General features: G+C 48.8%; 1 protein-coding gene across 1 annotated transcript in view; it reads right to left on the bottom strand.

Moving 5' to 3' along the window:
- Positions 1 to 19,632, bottom strand: part of OTOG (otogelin) — a 416,567-nt gene that overhangs the window by 145,058 nt on the left and 251,877 nt on the right. Inside the window, exon 34 of the mRNA XM_063944165.1 lies at positions 17,111 to 17,190. Within this exon, the coding sequence (XP_063800235.1) occupies positions 17,111 to 17,190 (80 nt within the window). The remainder of the gene's footprint in view (positions 1 to 17,110; positions 17,191 to 19,632) is intronic.

Genomic DNA, 19,632 nt, shown 5'->3' with positions numbered 1-19,632 from the left:
GTACGTGTTACAGCTGGAAGAGAGCACTCACATACTGTACGTGTTACAGCTGGAAGAGAGCACTCACATACTGTACGTGTTACAGCTGGAAGAGAGCACTCACATACTGTACGTGTTACAGCTGAAAGAGTGCACTCACATACTGTACGTGTTACAGCTGGAAGAGTGCACTCACATACTGTACGTGTTACAGCTGGAAGAGAGCACTCACATACTTTACGTGTTACAGCTGGAAGAGAGCACTCACATACTGTACGTGTTACAGCTGGAAGAGAGCACTCACATACTGTACGTGTTACACCTGGAAGAGAGCACTCACATACTGTACGTGTTACAGCTGGAAGAGAGCACTCACATACTGTACGTGTTACACCTGGAAGAGAGCACTCACATACTGTATGTGTTATAGCTGGAAGAGAGCACTCACATACTGTACGTGTTACAACTGGAAGAGAGCACTCACATACTGTACATGTTACAGCTGGAAGAAAGCACTCATACTGTACGTGTTACACCTGGAAGAGAGCACTCACATACTGTACGTGTTACAGCTGGAAGAGAGCACTCACATACTGTACGTGTTACAGCTGGAAGAAAGCACTCATACTGTACGTGTTACACCTGGAAGAGAGCACTCACATACTGTACGTGTCACAGCTGGAAGAGAGCACTCACATACTGTACGTGTTACAGCTGGAAGAGAGCACTCACATACTGTACGTGTTACACCTGGAAGAGAGCACTCACATACTGTACGTGTTACAGCTGGAAGAGAGCACTCACATACTGTACGTGTTACAGCTGGAAGAGAGCACTCACATACTGTATACATCACAGCTGGAAGAGAGCACTCACATCCTGTACATTTTACAGCTGGAAGAGAGCACTCACATACTGTACATGTTACAGAAGGAAGAGAGCACTCACATACTATACATGTTACAGAAGGAAGAGAGCACTCACGTGCTATAGGTGTTACAGCTGGACGAGAGCACTCACATACTGTATGTGTTACAGCTGGAAGAGAGCACTCACATACTGTATACATCACAGCTGGAAGAGAGCACTCACATCCTGTACATTTTACAGCTGGAAGAGAGCACTCACATACTGTACATGTTACAGAAGGAAGAGAGCACTCACATACTATACATGTTACAGCTGGAAGAGAGCACTCACGTGCTATAGGTGTTACAGCTGGACGAGAGCACTCACATACTGTATGTGTTACAGCTGTAAGAAAACACTCACGTGCTCAGTGGCGTAACTACCACCCCCGCAGCCACTGCGGAGGCTTGGAGGCGCAGTGCTGCGGGGGTGCGCCACCACTTATTGCTCCTGTGCTGTGTGTGAGTCCGGGAATGAGGGCGCAGCACGCGTCTCTCCTGTGTCCGTCCTGACTCTTGTGTCTCCGGCTGCGTGTCTGTCAAATGAAGTGCTGGTTCGTGAGTCAATCAGAGCTCGCGGACCGGCAGCCAATCAGGAGCCACAGCTGCCGGTCCACGAGCTCTGATTGGCTCATGAACCAGCGTTTCATTTCATAGACACGCTGCCTGAGACACAGGATGGACACAGGAGAGGCGGGGGGGCATATTTGACACTGGGGGCATACGTGTATCTGGTACTGTGGGGGCATATGTGGCGCTGGGGGCATATGTGTTTCTGGCACTATGGGGGCATAATTTTATCTGGCACTGTGGGGGAATATCTAGCACTGGGGGCACACCCCTAGCAACAAGCATTACGGTGTGTGTCATAATGTGTCACAGGCATTATGGTGTGTGGTCTACTATATCACGGGCATTGTGGTATAATGTCTCAGGGGCATTACGGTGTGTGGCATAATGTATAATGGGCATTGTAGTGTGTCATAATGTGTCACAGGCATGACGGTGTGTGGTATACTGTATCACAGGCAATGTATGTGCTATAATGTCTCAGGGGCATTGCAGTGTCTAGCATAATGTAAAACGGGCATTGCGATGCGTGGCATAATGTGTCACAGGCATTAAGGTGTGTGGCATATTGTGTAATGGGCATTATTGTGTGTGGCTTAATGTCTAAGGGCCATTGCAGAATGTGGCATAATGTATACTGGGCATTACTATAAGGAGGAAAAAATAAGAATTTACTCACCGGTAATTCTATTTCTCGTAGTCCGTAGTGGATGCTGGGTACTCCGTAAGGACCATGGGGAATAGACGGGCTCCGCAGGAGACTGGGCACTCTTAAAAGAAAGATTAGGTACTATATCTGGTGTGCACTGGCTCCTCCCTCTATGCCCCTCCTCCAGACCTCAGTTAGGGAAACTGTGCCCGGAAAAGCTGACATTACTAGGAAAGGATTTGGAATCCAGGGTAAGACTCATACCAGCCACACCAATCACACTGTACAACTTGTGATAACTATACCCAGTTAACAGTATGAACAACAACTGAGCCTCATTCAACAGATGGCTCAGAACAATAACCCTATAGTTAAGCAATAACTATATACAAGTATTGCAGAAAGTCCGCACTTGGGACGGGCTCCCAGCATCCACTACGGACTACGAGAAATAGAATTACCGGTGAGTAAATTCTTATATTTCTCTGACGTCCTAGTGGATGCTGGGTACTCCGTAAGGACCATGGGGATAATACCAAAGCTCCCAAACGGGCGGGAGAGTGTGGATGACTCTGTAGCACCGAATGAGCAAACTCAAGGTCCTCCTCAGCCAGGGTATCAAACTTGTATAATTTTGCAACCATGTTTGACCCCGACCAGGTAGCAGCTCGGCAAAGTTGTAAAACCGAGACCCCTCGGGCAGCCGCCCAAGAAGAGCCCACCTTCCTCGTGGAATGGGCTTTTACAGATTTAGGGTGCGGCAGTCCAGCCGCAGAATGTGCAAGTTGAATCGTGCTACAGATCCAGCGAGCAATAGCCTGCTTAGAAGCAGGAGCACCCAGCTTGTTGGGTGCATGCAGGATAAACAGCGAGTCAGATTTTCTGACTCCAGCCGTCCTGGAAACATATATTTTCAGGGCCCGGACTACGTCCAGCAACTTGGAATCCTCCAAGTCCCGAGTAGCCGCAGGCACCACAATAGGTTGGTTCAAATGAAACGCTGATACCACCTTAGGGAGAAACTGCGGACGAGTCCTCAATTCTGCCCTATCCATATGGAAGATCAGATAAGGGCTTTTACATGACCAAGCCGCCAATTCTGACACATGCCTAGCCGAAGCCAAGGCCCAAAAGCATGACCACTTTCCACGGGAGATACTTCAACTCCACGGTCTGAAGTGGCTCAAAACAATGTGATTTTAGGAAATCCAACACTACGTTGAGATCCCAAGGTGCCACTGGAGGCACAAAAAGTGGCTGAATATGCAGCACTCCCTTAACAACGTCTGAACTTCAGGCAGCGTCTTTCCTAGCCTTTAACAGCGTAGGAATCACTTCATCTGGAGCGCCCTTTTCCGTTAGGATCCGGCGTTCAACCGCCAAGCCTTCAAACGCAGCCGCGGTAAGTCTTGGAACAGACAGGGCCCCTGCAGTAACAGGTCCTGTCTGATAGACAGAGGCCATGGGTCCTCCGAGATCATTTCTTGTAGTTCTGGGTACCAAGTTCTTCTTGGCCAATCCGAACTACGAGTATAGTTCTTACTCCTCTCTTTCTTACTATCCTCAGTACCTTGGGTATGAGAGGAAGAGGAGGGAACACATAAACCGACTGGTACACCCACAGTGTCACTAGTGCGTCCACAGCTATCGCCTGAGGGTCTCTTGACCTGGCGCAATACTTTTTTAGCTTTTTGTTGAGGCGGGACGCCATCATGTCCACCTGTGGCCGTTCCCAACGGTTTACAATCTGCGTGAAGACTTCTGGATGAAGTCCCCACTCCCCCGGGTGGAGGTCATGCCTGCTGAGGAAGTCTGCTTCCCAGTTTTCCACACCCGGAATGAACACTGCTGACAGTGTTAGCACGTGATTCTCCGCCCATCGGAGAATCCTTGTGGCTTCTGCCAACGCCATCCTGCTTCTTGTGCCGCCTTGTCGGTTTACATGGGCGACAGCCGTGATGTTGTCTGACTGAATCAGCACCGGCAGGTTTTGAAGCAGGGGTTCTGCTTGACTTAGGGCATTGTAAATGGCCCTTAGGTCCAGAATATTTATGTGTAGGGAAGTCTCCTGACTCAACCATTGTCCTTGGAAGTTTCTTCCCTGAGTGACTGCTCCCCAACTTCGGAGGCTTGCATCCGTGGTCACCAGGACCCAGTCCTGAATGCCGAATCTGCGGCCCTCGAGAAGATGAGCACTCTGCAGCCACCACAGCAGAGACACCCTGGCCCTCGGGGACAGGGTGATCAGCCAAAGCATCTGAAGATGCGATCCTCACTTGTCTAACAGATCCCACTGAAAATTCCTTGCATGGAACCTGCCGAAGGGAATTGCTTCATAAGAAGCTACCATCTTTTCCAGGACTCGCGTGCAGTGATGCACCAACACCTGTTTTGGTTTCAGGAGGTCTCTGACCAGAGATGACAACTCCTTGGCCTTCTCCTCCGGGAGAAACACCTTCTTCTGTTCTGTGTCCAGAAACATGCCCAATATCAGCAGACGCGTCGTAGGAACCAGCTGCGACTTTAGGCTATTCAGAATCCAGCCGTGCTGTTGTAGTACTTCCTGAGATAGTGCTACTCCGACCAACAACTGCTCCTTGGACCTCGCCTTTATAAGGAGATCGTCCAACTACGGGATAATTATAACTCCCTTCTTTCGAAGGAGTATCATAATTTTGGCCATTACCTTGGTACATACCCTCGGTGCCCTGGACAGACCAAACGGCAACGTCTGGAATTGGTAATGGCAGTCCTGTACCACAAACCTGAGGTACTCCTGGTGAGGTGGGTAAATGGGGACATGTAGGTAAGCATCCTTGATGTCCAGTGACACCATAAAATCCCCCTCTTCCAGGCTTGCAATAACCGCCCTGAGCGATTCCATTTTGAACTTGAACTTCCTTATATAAGTGTTCAAGGATTTCAATTTTAGAATGGGTCTCACCGAACCGTCTGGTTTCGGTACCATAAACATTGTGGAAAAGTAACCTCGTCCCTGTTGCAGGAGAGGAACTTTGATTATCACCTGCTGGAGGTACAGCTTGTGAATTGCCGCCAGTACTACCACACTTTCCTTGGGAGTAGCTGTCAAGGCTGATTTGAGGTTACGGCGAGGGGGAGACGTCTCGAACTCCAGCATGTATCCCTGAGATACCTTGTAGAACCCAGAGATCCACCTGTGAGCGAACCCACTGGGCGCTGAAGTACCGGAGACGGGCCCCCACCGCACCTGGCTCCACCTGTGGAGCCCCAGCGTCATGCGGTGGACTTAGTGGAAGCAGGGGAAGATATTTGTTCCTGGGAACTGGCTGTCTGGTGCAGCTTTTTCCCTCTACCCCTGCCTCTGGGCAGAAAGGACGCGCCTCTGACCCGCTTGCTTTTCTGAGGCCGAAAGGACTGTACTTGATAATACGGTGCTTTCTTAGGCTGTGAGGGAACCTGAGGTAAAAAAGTCGACTTCCCAGCTGTTGCTGTGGATACGAGGTCCGAGAGACCGTCCCCAAACAATTCCTCACCCTTATAAGGCAAAACTTCCATGTGCCTTTTAGAATCAGCATCACCTGTCCACTGCCGAGTCCATAATACTCTTCTGGCAGAAATGGACATTGCATTAATTCTAGATGCCAGCCGGCAAATGTCCCTCTGTGCATCTCTCATATATAAGACTACATCTTTAATATGCTCTATAGTTAGCAAAATAGTATCCCTGTCAAGGGAATCAATGTTATCTGACAGGGAATCAGACCATGCTGCTGCAGCACTACACATCCATGCTGAAGCAATAGCAGGTCTCAGTATAGTACCTGAGTGTGTATACACAGACTTCAGGATAGCCTCCTGCTTTCTATCTGCAGGCTCCTTTAAGGCGGCCGTATCCTGAGACGGCAGTGCCACCTTTTTTGATAAGCGTGTGAGCGCCTTGTTCACCCTAGGGGATGTCTCCCAGCGTAACCTATCCGTTGGCGGGAAAGGGTACGCCATTAGTAACCGCTTAGAAATCACTAGTTTCTTATCTGGGGAACACCACGCTTCTTCACACAATTCATTTAACTCTTCAGATGGGGGAAAAGTCACTGGCTGCTTTTTCTCCCCAAACATAATACCCTTTTTTGTGGTAACCGGGTTAATGTCAGAAATGTGCAACACATTTTTCATTGCCGTAATCATACATCGGATGGTCCTTGTGGATTGTACATTTGTCTCACCCTCGTCGACACTGGTGTCAGACTCCGTGTCGACATCTGTGTCTGCCATCTGAGGTAGCGGGCGTTTTTGAGCCCCTGATGGCCTCTGAGACATTTGGGCAGGCGCGGGCTGAGATGCCGGCTGTCCCAAAGCTGTTACGTCATCGAACCTTTTATGCAAGGAGTTGACACTGTCGGTTAATACCTTCCACATATCCATCCACTCTGGTGTCGGCCCCGCAGGGGGCAACATCACACTTATCGGCTCCTGCTCCGCCTCCACGTAAGCGTCCTCATCAAACATATCGACACAGCCGTACCAACACACTGCACACACACACAGGGAATGCTCTGACTGAGGACAGGACCCCACAAAGTCCTTTGGGGAGACAGAGAGAGAGTATGCCAGCACACACCACAGCGCTATATAACCAGGGATTTACACTAAAGTGAGTGATTTTTCCCTATAGCAGCTTATTATACACAGTTTGCGCCTAAATTTAGTGCCCCCCCTCTCTCTTTTTTACCCTTGAAGCCTGGAAACTGCAGGGGAGAGCCTGGGGAGCTGTCTTCCAGCGGAGCTGTGAAGAGAAAATGGCGCCTGTGTGCTGAGGAAGATAGCCCCGCCCCTTTCTCGGCGGACTTCTCACGCTTTTTTATATGCTTTATGGCAGGGGATTATGCACATATACAGTTTATTAGCTGTATTATGTGCTATTTAGCCATGTAAGGTACTCTAATTGCTGCCCAGCGCTACCTTAATGAAGACCGGAGTCTTCAGCCGCCGATTTTCAACTTCTCTTCGGTTCTTCTGGCTCTGCAAGGGGGACGGCGGCGCGGCTCCGGGACCGGACGACCGAGGACTGGGCCTGTGTTCGATCCCTCTGGAGCTAATGGTGTCCAGTAGCCTAAGAAGCCCAAGCTAGCTGCAAGCAGGTAGGTTCGCTTCTCTCCCCTCAGTCCCACGTAGCAGTGAGTCTGTTGCCAGCAGATCTCACTGAAAATAAAAAACCTAACAAATACTTTCTTTCTAGGAAGCTCAGGAGAGCCCCTAGAGTGCATCCAGCTCTGGCCGGGCACAGATTCTCTAACTGAGGTCTGGAGGAGGGGCATAGAGGGAGGAGCCAGTGCACACCAGATGTAGTACCTAATCTTTCTTTTAAGAGTGCCCAGTCTCCTGCGGAGCCCGTCTATTCCCCATGGTCCTTACGGAGAACCCAGCATCCACTAGGACGTCAGAGAAATTACAAATAATGTAAGGGGCATGAATCAAAATTATTTTTTTTCCTGTGGTGGCCAACATCTGGGCGTGCAGGTTGCAAAACTGGGGTATAAGAGAGTCTTTTCCTGCAATGCCACGCCCCTTTAAGCAAAGCCACACCCATTTCAGCAAGGCTACGCCCCATTTTTTGCAGCACGTGCCGATTCATCACTTTTTGAGTGGCAATTATAGGTGGGGGGGGGGGGGCAGAGAATGTTTTGGCTTGAGGGAGAAGAAGTTCTAGTCACGCCCCTGCACGTGCTGCATAAGTTACAACTGAAAGAGAGAACTTACATGCTACAGTATATGTATTACAGCTGTGCTATACAGTATGTGTTCCACCTAAAAGACAGCACTCACGTGCTAGGGATACGGTCGTTAGGTTGATAGTCATTAGGTCGACCACTAAAGGTCAACATGCATTACGTTGACAGGGAACCTAGGTCGACATGGTCATTAGGTCAACATGTACTAGGTCGACAGGTCAAAAGGTCGACATGAGTTTTTCACATTTCTTTTCAATTTTTGGACTTTTTCATACTTTACGATCCACGTGGACTACAATTGGGAAGGGTAACCTTGTCCGAAGCATGGCAAGCGAAGCGAGCCATGCGAGGGACAAGGTGCACTAATTGGGGTTCCCCGTAACTTTACGAAGAAAACGACACCAAAAATAAGATTTTACTCACCGGTAAATCTATTTCTCGTAGTCCGTAGTGGATGCTGGGACTCCGTAAGGACCATGGGGATTAGCGGCTCCGCAGGAGACTGGGCACAACTAAAGAAAGCTTTAGGACTACCTGGTGTGCACTGGCTCCTCCCACTATGACCCTCCTCCAAGCCTCAGTTAGGATACTGTGCCCGGAAGAGCTGACTCAATAAGGAAGGATTTTGAATCCCGGGTAAGACTCATACCAGCCACACCAATCACACCGTATAACTCGTGATACTATACCCAGTTAACAGTATGAAATATAACTGAGCCTCTCAACAGATGGCTCAACAATAACCCTTTAGTTAGGCAATAACTATAAACAAGTATTGCAGACAATCCGCACTTGGGATGGGCGCCCAGCATCCACTACGGACTACGAGAAATAGATTTACCGGTGAGTAAAATCTTATTTTCTCTGACGTCCTAAGTGGATGCTGGGACTCCGTAAGGACCATGGGGATTATACCAAAGCTCCCAAACGGGCAGGAGAGTGCGGATGACTCTGCAGCACCGAATGAGCAAACTCTAGGTCCTCCTCAGCCAGGGTATCAAACTTGTAGACTCTTACAAAAATGTTTTAACCCGACCAAGTAACAGCTCGGCAAAGTTGTAAAGCCGAGACCCCTCGGGCAGCCGCCCAAGAAGAGCCCACCTTCCTCATGGAATGGGCTTTTACAGATTTAGGGTGCGGCAGTCCAGCCGCAGAATGTGCAAGTTGAATCGTGCTACAGATCCAGCGAGCAATCGTCTGCTTAGAAGCAGGAGCACCCAGCTTGTTGGGTGCATACAGGAGAAACAGCGAGTCAGTTTTCCTGACTCCAGCTGTCCTGGAAACATATACTTTTCAGGGCCCTGACTACATCCAGTAACTTGGAATCCTCCAAGTCCCAAGTAGCCGCAGGCACCACAATAGGTTGGTTCACATGAAAAACTGATACCACCTTAGGAAGGAATTGGGAACGAGTCCTCAATTCCGCCTTATCCATATAAAATACAGATAAGGGCTTTTGTATGACAAAGCCGCCAATTCTGATACACGCCTGGCCGACGCCAAGGCCCACAGAATGACCACTTTCCACGTGAGGTATTATAGCTCCACGGATTTAAGTGGCTCAACCCAATGCGACTTCAGGAAATCCAACACCACGTTGAGATCCCACGGTGCCACTGGAGGCACAAACGGGGGCTGACTTTGCAGCACTCCCTTAACAAAAGTCTGAACTTCAGGCAGTGAAGCCAGTTCAATTTTGGAAGAAAATCGATAGAGCCGAAATCTGGACCTTAATGGAACCCAATTTTAGGCCCATAGTCACCTCTGACTGTAGGAAGTGCAGACATCGACCTAGCTGAAATTTCTCCATTGGGGCCTTCCTGGCCTCACAGTACGCAACATATTTCCGCCATATGCGGTGATAATGGTTTGCGTTCACTTCTTTCCTAGCTTTAAATAGCGTAGGGATAACTTCCTCCGGAATTCCCTTTTCCTTCAGGATCCGGCGTTCAACCGCCATGCCGTCAACGCAGCCGCGGTACGTCTTGGAACAGACAGGCCCCCTGCTGCAGCAGGTCCTGTCTGAGCGGCAGAGGCCATGGGTCCTCTGAGATCATTTCTTGGAGTTCTGGTTACCAAGCTCTTCTTAGCCAACCCGGAACAATGAGTATAGTTCTTACTCCTCTCCTTCTTATTATTCTCATTACCCTGGGTAAGAGAGGCAGAGAAGGGAACACATACACCGACTGGTACACCCACGGTGTTACCAGAGCGTCCACAGCTATCGCCTGAGGGTCCTTGACCTGGCGCAATATCTTTGTAACTTTTAGTTGAGGCGGGACGCCATCATGTCCACCTGTGGCCTTTCCCAACGGTGTACAATCATTTGGAAGACTTCTGGATGAAGTCCCCACTCTCCCGGGTGGAGGTCGTGTCTTCTGAGAAAGTCTGCTTCTCAGTTGTCCACTCCGGGAATGAACACTGCTGACAGTGCTAACACATGATTTTCCGCCCATCGGAGAATCCTTGTGGCTTCTGCCATCGCCATCCTGCTTCTTGTGCCGCCCTGTCGGTTTACATGAGCGACCGCCGTGATGTTGTCTGACTGGATCAGCACCGGCCGGTGTTGAAGCAGGGGTCTAGCCTGACTTAGGGCATTGTAAATGGCCCTCAGTTCAGGAATATTTATGTGTAGGGAAGTCTCCTGACTTTTCCATAGCCTTGGAAGTTCCTTCCCTGTGTGACTGCCCCCCAGCCTCGAAGGCTGGCATCCGTGGTCACCAGGACCCAGTCCTGTATGCCGAATCTGCGGCCCCCTAGAAGATGAGCACTCTGCAGCCACCACAACAGCGACACCCTGACCCTTGGAGACAGGGTTATCCGCCGATGCATCTGAAGATGCGACCCGGACCACTTGTCCAACAGATCCCACTGGAAAATCCTTGCATGGGACCTGGCGAATGGAATTTCTTCGTAAGAAGCTACCATCTTTCCCAGGGCTCGCGTGCATTGATGCACCGACACCTGTATACGTATTAGGAGGTCTCTGTCTAGAGACAACAACTCCTTGGACTTCTCCTCCGGGAGAAACCCTTTTTATCCTGTTCTGTGTCCAGAACCATACCCATGAACAGTAGACGCGCCGTGCTGTTGTAGCACTTCCCGAGATAGTGCTACTCCGACGAACAACTGCTCCCTGGACCTCGCCTTTATAAGGAGATCGTCCAAGTACGGGATAATTATTTCGGCCATTACGTTGGTTAATACCTCGGTGCCGGGGACAGACCAACGGCAACGTCTGGAATTGGTAATGACAATCCTGTACCACAATATTGAGGTACTCCTGGTGAAGAGGGTAAATAGGGACATGCAGGTAATCATCCTTGATGTCCAGTGATACCATGAAATTCTCCAGGCTTGCAATAATCGCCCTGAGCGATTCCATTTTGAACTTGAACCTTCGTATATAAGTGTTCAAGGCTTTCAATTTTAGAATGGGTCTCACCGAACCGTCTGGTTTCGGTACCACAACATTTTGGAATAGTAACCCCGGCCTTGTTGAAGGAGGGGTACCTTGATTTCACCTGCTGGAAGTACAGCTTGTGAATTGCCGCCAGTACTACCTTTCTCCGAGGGCAGCAGGCAAGGCTGATGTGAGGTAACGGCGAGGGGGAGTCGCCTCGAACTCCAGCCTGTATCCCTGTGATACTATTTGCAGAACCTAGAGATCCACCTGTGGGCAAGCCCACTGGTCCCTGAAGTTCCCGAGACGCGCCCCTACCGCACCTGTCTCCACCTGTGGAGCCCCAGCGTCATGCGGTGGACTCAGAGGAAGCGGGGGAAGATTTTTGATCCTGGGAACTGGCTGTGCAGCTTTTTCCTTCTTCCCTTGTCTCTGTGCAGAAAGGAAGCGCCTTTGACCCGCTTGCTTTTCTGAAGCCGAGAGGACTGTACCTGAAAATACGGTGCTTTCTTAGGCTGTGAGGAAACCTGAAGTAAAAATTTTTCTTCCCAGCTGTTGCTGTGGATACGAGGTCCCAGAGACCATCCCCAAACAATTCCTCACCCTTATAAGGCAGAATCTCCATGTGCCTTTTACAGGCAGCATCACCTGTCCACTGCCGGGTTTCTAATACCCTCCTGGCAGAATGGACATTGCATTAATTCTGGATGCCAGCCGGCAAATATCCCTCTGTGCATCCTTTATATATAAGACAACGTCTTTAATATGCTCAATGTTAGCAAAATATTATCCCTGTCTTAGAGTATTAATATTATCTGACAGGGTATCAGACCACGCTGCAGCAGCACTATTTATGCTGAGGCAATTGCAGGTCTCAGTATATAACCTGAGTGTGTATATACAGACTTCAGGATCGGCTCCTGCTTTTTATCAGCAGGCTCCTTCAAGGTGGCCGTATCCTAAGACGGCAGTGCCACCTTTTGACAAACGTGTGAGCGCCTTATCCACCCTAAGGGATATCTCCCAACGTGACCTATCCTCTGGCGGGAAAGGGTACGCCATCAGTAACTTTTTAGAAATTACCAGTTTCTTATCGGGGGAACCCACGCTCCTTTACACACTTCATTCATTCATCTGATGGGGGAACAAAACACTGGCTGCTTTTTCTCCCCAAAAATAAAACCCCTTTTATGTGGTATTGGGTTCATGTCAGAAAATGCGTAACACATTTTTCATTGCCGAGATCATGTAACGGATGTTCCTAGTGGATTGTGTAGATGTCTCAACCTCGTCGACACTGGAGTCAGACTCCGTGTCGACATCTGTGTCTGCCATCTGAGGTAACGGGCGTTTTTTGAGCCCCTGATGGCCTTTGAGACGCCTGGGCAGACGCGGGCTGAGAAGCCGGCTGTCCCACAGCTGTTACGTCATCCAGCCTTTTATGTAAAGAGTTGACACTGTCGGTTAATACCTTCCACCTATCCATCCACTCTGGTGTCAGCCCCACAGGGGGCGACATCCCATTTATCGGCCTCTGCTCCGCCTCCACGTAACCTTCCTCATCCAACTTGTCGACACAGCCGTACCGACACACCGCACACACACAGGGAATGCTCTGACTGAGGACAGGACCACACAAAGTCCTTTGGGGAGACAGAGAGAGAGTATGCCAGCACACACCAGAGCGCTATATAATGCAGGGATTAACACTATAACTGAGTGGTTTTTCCCCAAATAGCTGCTTGTATACATATATTGCGCCTAAATTTAGTGCCCCCCCCCCACTCTCTTTTTAACCCTTTGAGCCTGAAAAACTACAGGGGGGAGCTGTCTTCCAGCTGCACTGTGAAGAGTAATGGCGCCAGTGTGCTGAGGGAGAAGCCCCGCCCCTTTTTCGGCTGACTTTCTCCCGCTTTTTCTGGAATACTGGCAGGGGTAATTTTATATCTATATAGCCTCTAGGACTATATATGATGTAGATTTGCCAGCCAAGGTGTCATATAATGCCCTCAGGGCGCCCCCCCAGCGCCCTGCACCCCTGCACCCATCAGTGACCGGAGTGTGAGGTGTACATGAGGAGCAATGGCGCACAGCTGCAGTGCTGTGCGCTACCTTGGTGAAGACCGAAGTCTTCTGCCGCCGCTTTTCCGGACTCTTCATGCTTCTGGCTCTGTAAGGGGGACGGCGGCGCGGCTCCGGGAACGAACACCAAGGTCGGGTCCTGCGGTCGATCCCTCTGGAGCTAATGGTGTCCAGTAGCCTAATAAGCCCAAACTACCCACAGTTAGGTAGGTTCGCTTCTTCTCCCCTTAGTCCCTCGCTGCAGTGAGTCTGTTGCCAGCAGATCTCACTGTAAAATAAAAAACCTAAATATACTTTCTTTCTAGGAGCTCAGGAGAGCCCCTAGTGTGCATCCAGCTCAGCCGGGCACAAGAATCTAACTGAGGTCTGGAGGAGGGTCTTAGTGGGAGGAGCCAGTGCACACCAGGTAGTCCTAAAGCTTTCTTTAGTTGTGCCCAGTCTCCTGCGGAGCCGCTAATCCCCATGGTCCTTACGGAGTCCCAGCATCCACTTAGGACGTCAGAGAAAAAGTCCAAAAACTCATGTCGACCTGTTGACCTGTCCACCTAGTACATGTCGACCTAATGACCAAGTCGGCCTAGTGTCCCTGTCGACCTAATGCATGTCAACCTTTAGTTGTCAACCTAATGACTGTCGACCTAAGTTGGGTCGACCCAATGACCCATACCCCACGTGCTATATGTGTTACACCTGGAAGAGAGCACTCACATTCTATATGTGTTACACCTGGAAGAGAGCACTCACATGCTATATGTTAAAGCTGGAAGAGAGCACTCACGTGCTATATGTGTTACACCTGGAAGAGAGCACTCACATGCTATATGTTACAGCTGGAAGAGTGCACTCACGTGCTATATGTGTTACACCTGGAAGAGAGCACTCACATGCTATATGTTACAGCTGGAAGAGAGCACTCACATGCTATATGTGTTACACCTGGAAGAGAGCACTCGCATGCTATATGTGTTACACCTGGAAGAGAGCACTCACATGCTATATGTTACAGCTGGAAGAGAGCACTCACGTGCTATATGTGTTACACCTGGAAGAGAGCACTCACATGCTATATGTTACAGCTGGAAGAGAGCACTCACGTGCTATATGTGTTACACCTGGAAGAGAGCACTCACATGCTATATGTGTTACACCTGGAAGAGGGTACTCACGTGGTATATATTTACAGCTGGGAGAGAGCACTGACATGCTATGTGTGTTACACCTGGAAGAGAGCACTCACGTGCTATATGTGTTCCACCTGGAAGAGAGCACTCACGTGCTATATGTGTTACACCTGGAAGAGAGCACTCACATGCTATATGTTACAGCTGGAAGAGAGCACTCAGATGCTATATGTGCTACACCTGGAAGAGAGCACTCACGTGCTATATGTTACAGCTGGAAGAGAGCACTGACATGCTTTGTGTGTTACACCTGGAAGACAGCACTCACGTGCTATATGTATTACAGCTGGAAGAGAGCACTCACGTGCTATATGTGTTACACCTAGAAGAGAGCACTCACATGCTATATGTTACAGTTGGAAGAGAGCACTGACATGCTATGTGTGTTACACCTGGAAGAGAGCACTCACATGCTATATGTGTTACACCTGGAAGACAGCACTCACGTGCTATATGTGTTACACCTGGAAGAGGGTACTCACGTGGTACATATTTACAGCTGGAAGACAGCACTCACATACTATATGTTACAGTTGGAAGAGAGCACTCACGTGCTATATGTGTTACACCTGGAAGAGAGCACTCACATGCTATATGTTAAAGCTGGAAGAGAGCACTCACATGCTATATGTGTTACACCTGGAAGAGAGCACTCACATGCTATATGTTACAGCTGGAAGAGAGCACTCTCATGCTATATGTTACAGCTGGAAGAGAGCACTCACATGCTATATGTGTTACACCTGGAAGAGAGCACTCACATGCTATATGTTACATCTGGAAGAGAGCACTCACGTGCTAAATGTGTTACACCTGGAAGAGAGCACTCACATGCTATATGTTACAGCTGGAAGAGAGCACTCACATGCTATATGTTACAGCTGGAAGAGAGCACTCACATGCTATATGTTACAGCTGGAAGAGAGCACTCACGTGCTATATGTGTTACACCTGGAAGAGAGCACTCACATGCTATATGTTACAGCTGGAAGAGAGCACTCACATGCTAAATGTGTTACACCTGGAAGAGAGCACTCACATGCTATATGTGTTACACCTGGAAGAGAGCACTCATATGCTATATGTTACAGCTGGAAGAGAGCACTCACGTGCTATATGTGTTACACCTGGAAGAGAGCACTCACATGCTATATGTTACAGCTGGAAGAGAGCACTCACGTGCTATATGTGTTACACCTAGAAGAGAGCACTCACATGCTATATGTTACAGCTGGAAGAGAGCACTCACATACCCTCTACCACCTGGAAGAGGGTACTCACGTGGTATATATTTACAGCTGGGAGAGAGCACTGACATGCTATGTGTGTTACATCTGGAAGAGAGCACTCACGTGCTATATGTGTTACACCTGGAAGAGAGCACTCACATGCTATATGTGTTACACCTGGAAAGAGCACTCACGTGCTATATGTGTTACACCTGGAAGAGAGCACTCACATGCTGTATGTGCTACACCTGGAAGAGAGCACTCAAATGCTATATGTTACAGCTGGAAGAGAGCACTCACATGCTATATGTGTTACACCTGGAAGACAGCACTCACGTGCTATATGTATTAAAGCTGGAAGAGAGCACTCACGTGCTATATGTGTTACACCTGGAAGACAGCACTCACATGCTATATGTTACAGCTGGAAGAGAGCACTCACATGCTATATGTTACAGCTGGAAGAGAGCACTCACATGCTATACGTGTTACACCTGGAAGGGAGCACTCACGTGCTAAATGTTACAGCTGGAAGAGAGCACTCACATGCTATATGTGTTACATCTGGAAGACAGCACTCACGTGCTATATGTGTTACACCTAAAAGACAGCACTCACGTGCTATATGTGTTACACCTGGAAGAGGGTACTCACGTGGTATATATTTACAGCTGGAAGAGAGCACTGACATGCTATGTGTATTACACCTGGAAGAGAGCACTCACATGCTATATGTTACAGCTGGAAGAGAGCACTCACATGCTATGTGTTACACCTGGAAGACAGCACTCACATGCCATATGTATTACAGCTGGAAGAGAGCACTCACGTGCTATATGTGTTACACCTGGAAGAGGTTACTCCCGTGGTATATATGTAACAGCTGGAAGAGAGCACTCACATGCTATGTGTGTTACACCTGGAAGAGAGCACTGACATGCTATACGTTACACCTGGAAGAGGTCACGTGGTATACATGTTACAGCTGGAAGAGAGCACTCACATGCTATGTGTTACATCTGGAAGAGAGCACTCACGTGCTATATGTGTTACATCTGGAAGAGAGCACTCACGAGGATGTAGTTATTTCTCCTGACCTCCGGTCACAACACCTCCCCCTACATCAAGCCCCCATGAGAATCCCAACAGTCGGCATAACGACTAACAGGGACTATCCCCACTCGTAGGTGCCCACGACACCCAAAGAGTGGAAATAGAACCTGTGGTGACCGCAGGCTTGTTGCGCTCGCCCCCATCGGCATTACGCTGCCGGGATAATGGCGGAGGTATGCAGGAGACCGCCGGTCACGCATATCCAACCCCTCACATACTGTATGTTACAGCTGGAAGACAGCACTCACAATATTGCACATGTTACAGTAAGAGAAGTAAACTTACAGTCTGGGAAGAAAACACATTTCCTAGTGACTTCATCCACTACCATGTCTGGGGGGCACAGTGGGAAACAGCCTTCAACCCTGGAAGAGACAGCTGTGACATAAAACTGACCAATTCTACTGACTGAGGATAACCTGAGAAGGGCAGTATACAGGTACCAGAATGTAGAACATGTGTCAAATTATAATGAGGAGGTGCTAGTACAGGAAGAAAGTACAAGGAAACAGAGTAGGATGGGAGAAGGACCGGAGCTAGAGGGTGAAGGACATGCTGGGGAACAGAGATCTGGGGATATAGGTTAGTGCTAGTACAGAAGGAACAAGGGTGTAGTGCAGGATGGGAGAAGGACTGGAGCTAGAGGGTGAAGGACATGCTGGGGAACAGAGATCTGGGGATACAGGTTAGTGCTAGTACAGAAGGAACAAGGGTATAGTGCAGGATGGGAGAAGGACTGGAGCTAGAGGGTGAAGGACATGCTGGGGAACAGAGATCTGGGGATATAGGTTAGTGCTAGTACAGAAGGAACAAGGGTATAGTGCAGGATGGGAGAAGGACCGGAACTAGAGGGTGAAGGACATGCTGGGGAACAGAGATCTGGGGATATAGGTTAGTGCTAGTACAGAGGAACAAGGGTATAGTGCAGGATGGGAGAAGGACTGGAGCTAGAGGGTGAAGGACATGCTGGGGAACAGAGATCTGGGGATATAGGTTAGTGCTAGTATAGGAGGAACAAGAGTATAGTGCAGGATGGGAGAAGGACCGGAGCTAGAGGGTGAAGGACATGCTGGGGGACAGAGATCTGGGGATATAGGTTAGTGCTAGTACAGAAGGAACAAGGGTATAGTGCAGGATGGGAGAAGGACTGGAGCTAGAGGGTGAAGGACATGCTGGGGGACAGAGATCTGGGGATATAGGTTAGTACGAGTACAGGAGGAACAAGGGTATAGTGCAGAATGAGAGAAGTACTGGAGATATATCTGTAATAAAGGTTAGTGCTAAGGGATGGTATTGGGATCCCGGCAGTCATAGTACTGACAGTAGCATTCCAATGCTCAGGATAGCAACAGTATTCTATCCCTTACCCCTAGTCCCCCCCCCCTCCCCCAGCAGCCTAACGATAACCCTCCCCTGAGGTGCCTAACCCTAACCTCCCTTTCCCGCAGGCTAAACCTAACCCTCCCTCCCCCGCAGACTAACCCTAACTATCCCCGGTGGTGCTTATACCTAACCCCCCCTCCCCGCAGCCTAAACCTAACCCTCCAGCCCCCCACATGCAGAGGAGTGAAGAATATGAGGGTAGATGGTAAAGCACATTATGGGAACAGAGAAGAGACACTGTACAGGAAGAAAGACGGACATTATGGGAACAGAGAAGAGACACTGTACAGGAAGATAGACGGACATGATGGAGACAGAGAAGAGACACTGTACAGGAAGATAGATGGACATGACTGGGAACAGACGCCTCCCCCGTCTCCTCCCCCAGCAGGCCGCAGCGGTCACAGTTACATTACAGCACATGCACATTGCACACTGCGGGGTAAATTTACTAAGATAGGAGTTCTATTTAAGATGGGATGTTGCCCATAGCAACCAATCAGATTCTACTTCTCATTTATCTAGCACCTTCTAGAAGATAATACCTGGAATCTGATTGGTTGCTATGAGCAACATCCCATCTTAAATATAACTCCCATCTTAGTAAATTTACAACTGCGTCTCCGTGCATGAACAGTCCCCAAAACATTGGTAAGTTGCGACCGATTGGGGACTACATGCAGGGCTGAAGCAGCCCATAGTTCGGGATGAGAGAAGAACATGAGGTAGAGAGTGAAGAACATGATAGGAAACAGAGATGGGATATATTAAGGGACGCAAGACATATATAAGGGCATCAGTGGAGGACATGATGGGGAACAGAGATAGGACATAGGGGCAGATGTATTAAGCCTGGAGAAGTGATAAAGCAGTGATAAGTGCAAGGTGATAACGCACCAGCCAATCAGCTCCAATATGTAAATTGACAGTTAGGAGCTGATTGGCTGGCACTTCCCCGGTGCTTAATACATATGCCCCATAGTTTGGGATGAGACAAGGACATGAGGGAGAAGCACAGAGGAATGAAACGTGACGATAAGATGAGAAAGGGAATGACAGAGATATGACAGGAAGAGAGGAGGAGAAATATATGGAAACAATAAAAAGAAATGCACGAGTGAAAAATAATAATAAAAAAGGACAAATCTGTAAACAGCAGAAGTTCTATGACTGTTATTATATACTGTAGGATTAATAATAACGAACATCCAATACATAACGGACAAGACATTAAAATGACATTCATGTAACGTCTACCCTGCCTGTATCTCTTCTCTGTAGACACACTAATAAAACTGTACTATTATTATTATTAATAACATTTTCTTTATACAGCACTGACCATACTCTGTTTTGCTCATTTCAGTCTCCGCGTGGATACAGGAAAACTATGTTAACTGAACAATAAAAACCAGAAGAGTATC

This window comes from Pseudophryne corroboree, chromosome 11 (genome assembly GCF_028390025.1).
Source record: "Pseudophryne corroboree isolate aPseCor3 chromosome 11, aPseCor3.hap2, whole genome shotgun sequence".
Classification (NCBI taxonomy): Eukaryota; Metazoa; Chordata; class Amphibia; order Anura; family Myobatrachidae; genus Pseudophryne; species Pseudophryne corroboree.
This window is presented reverse-complemented; position numbering and strand designations above follow the sequence as displayed.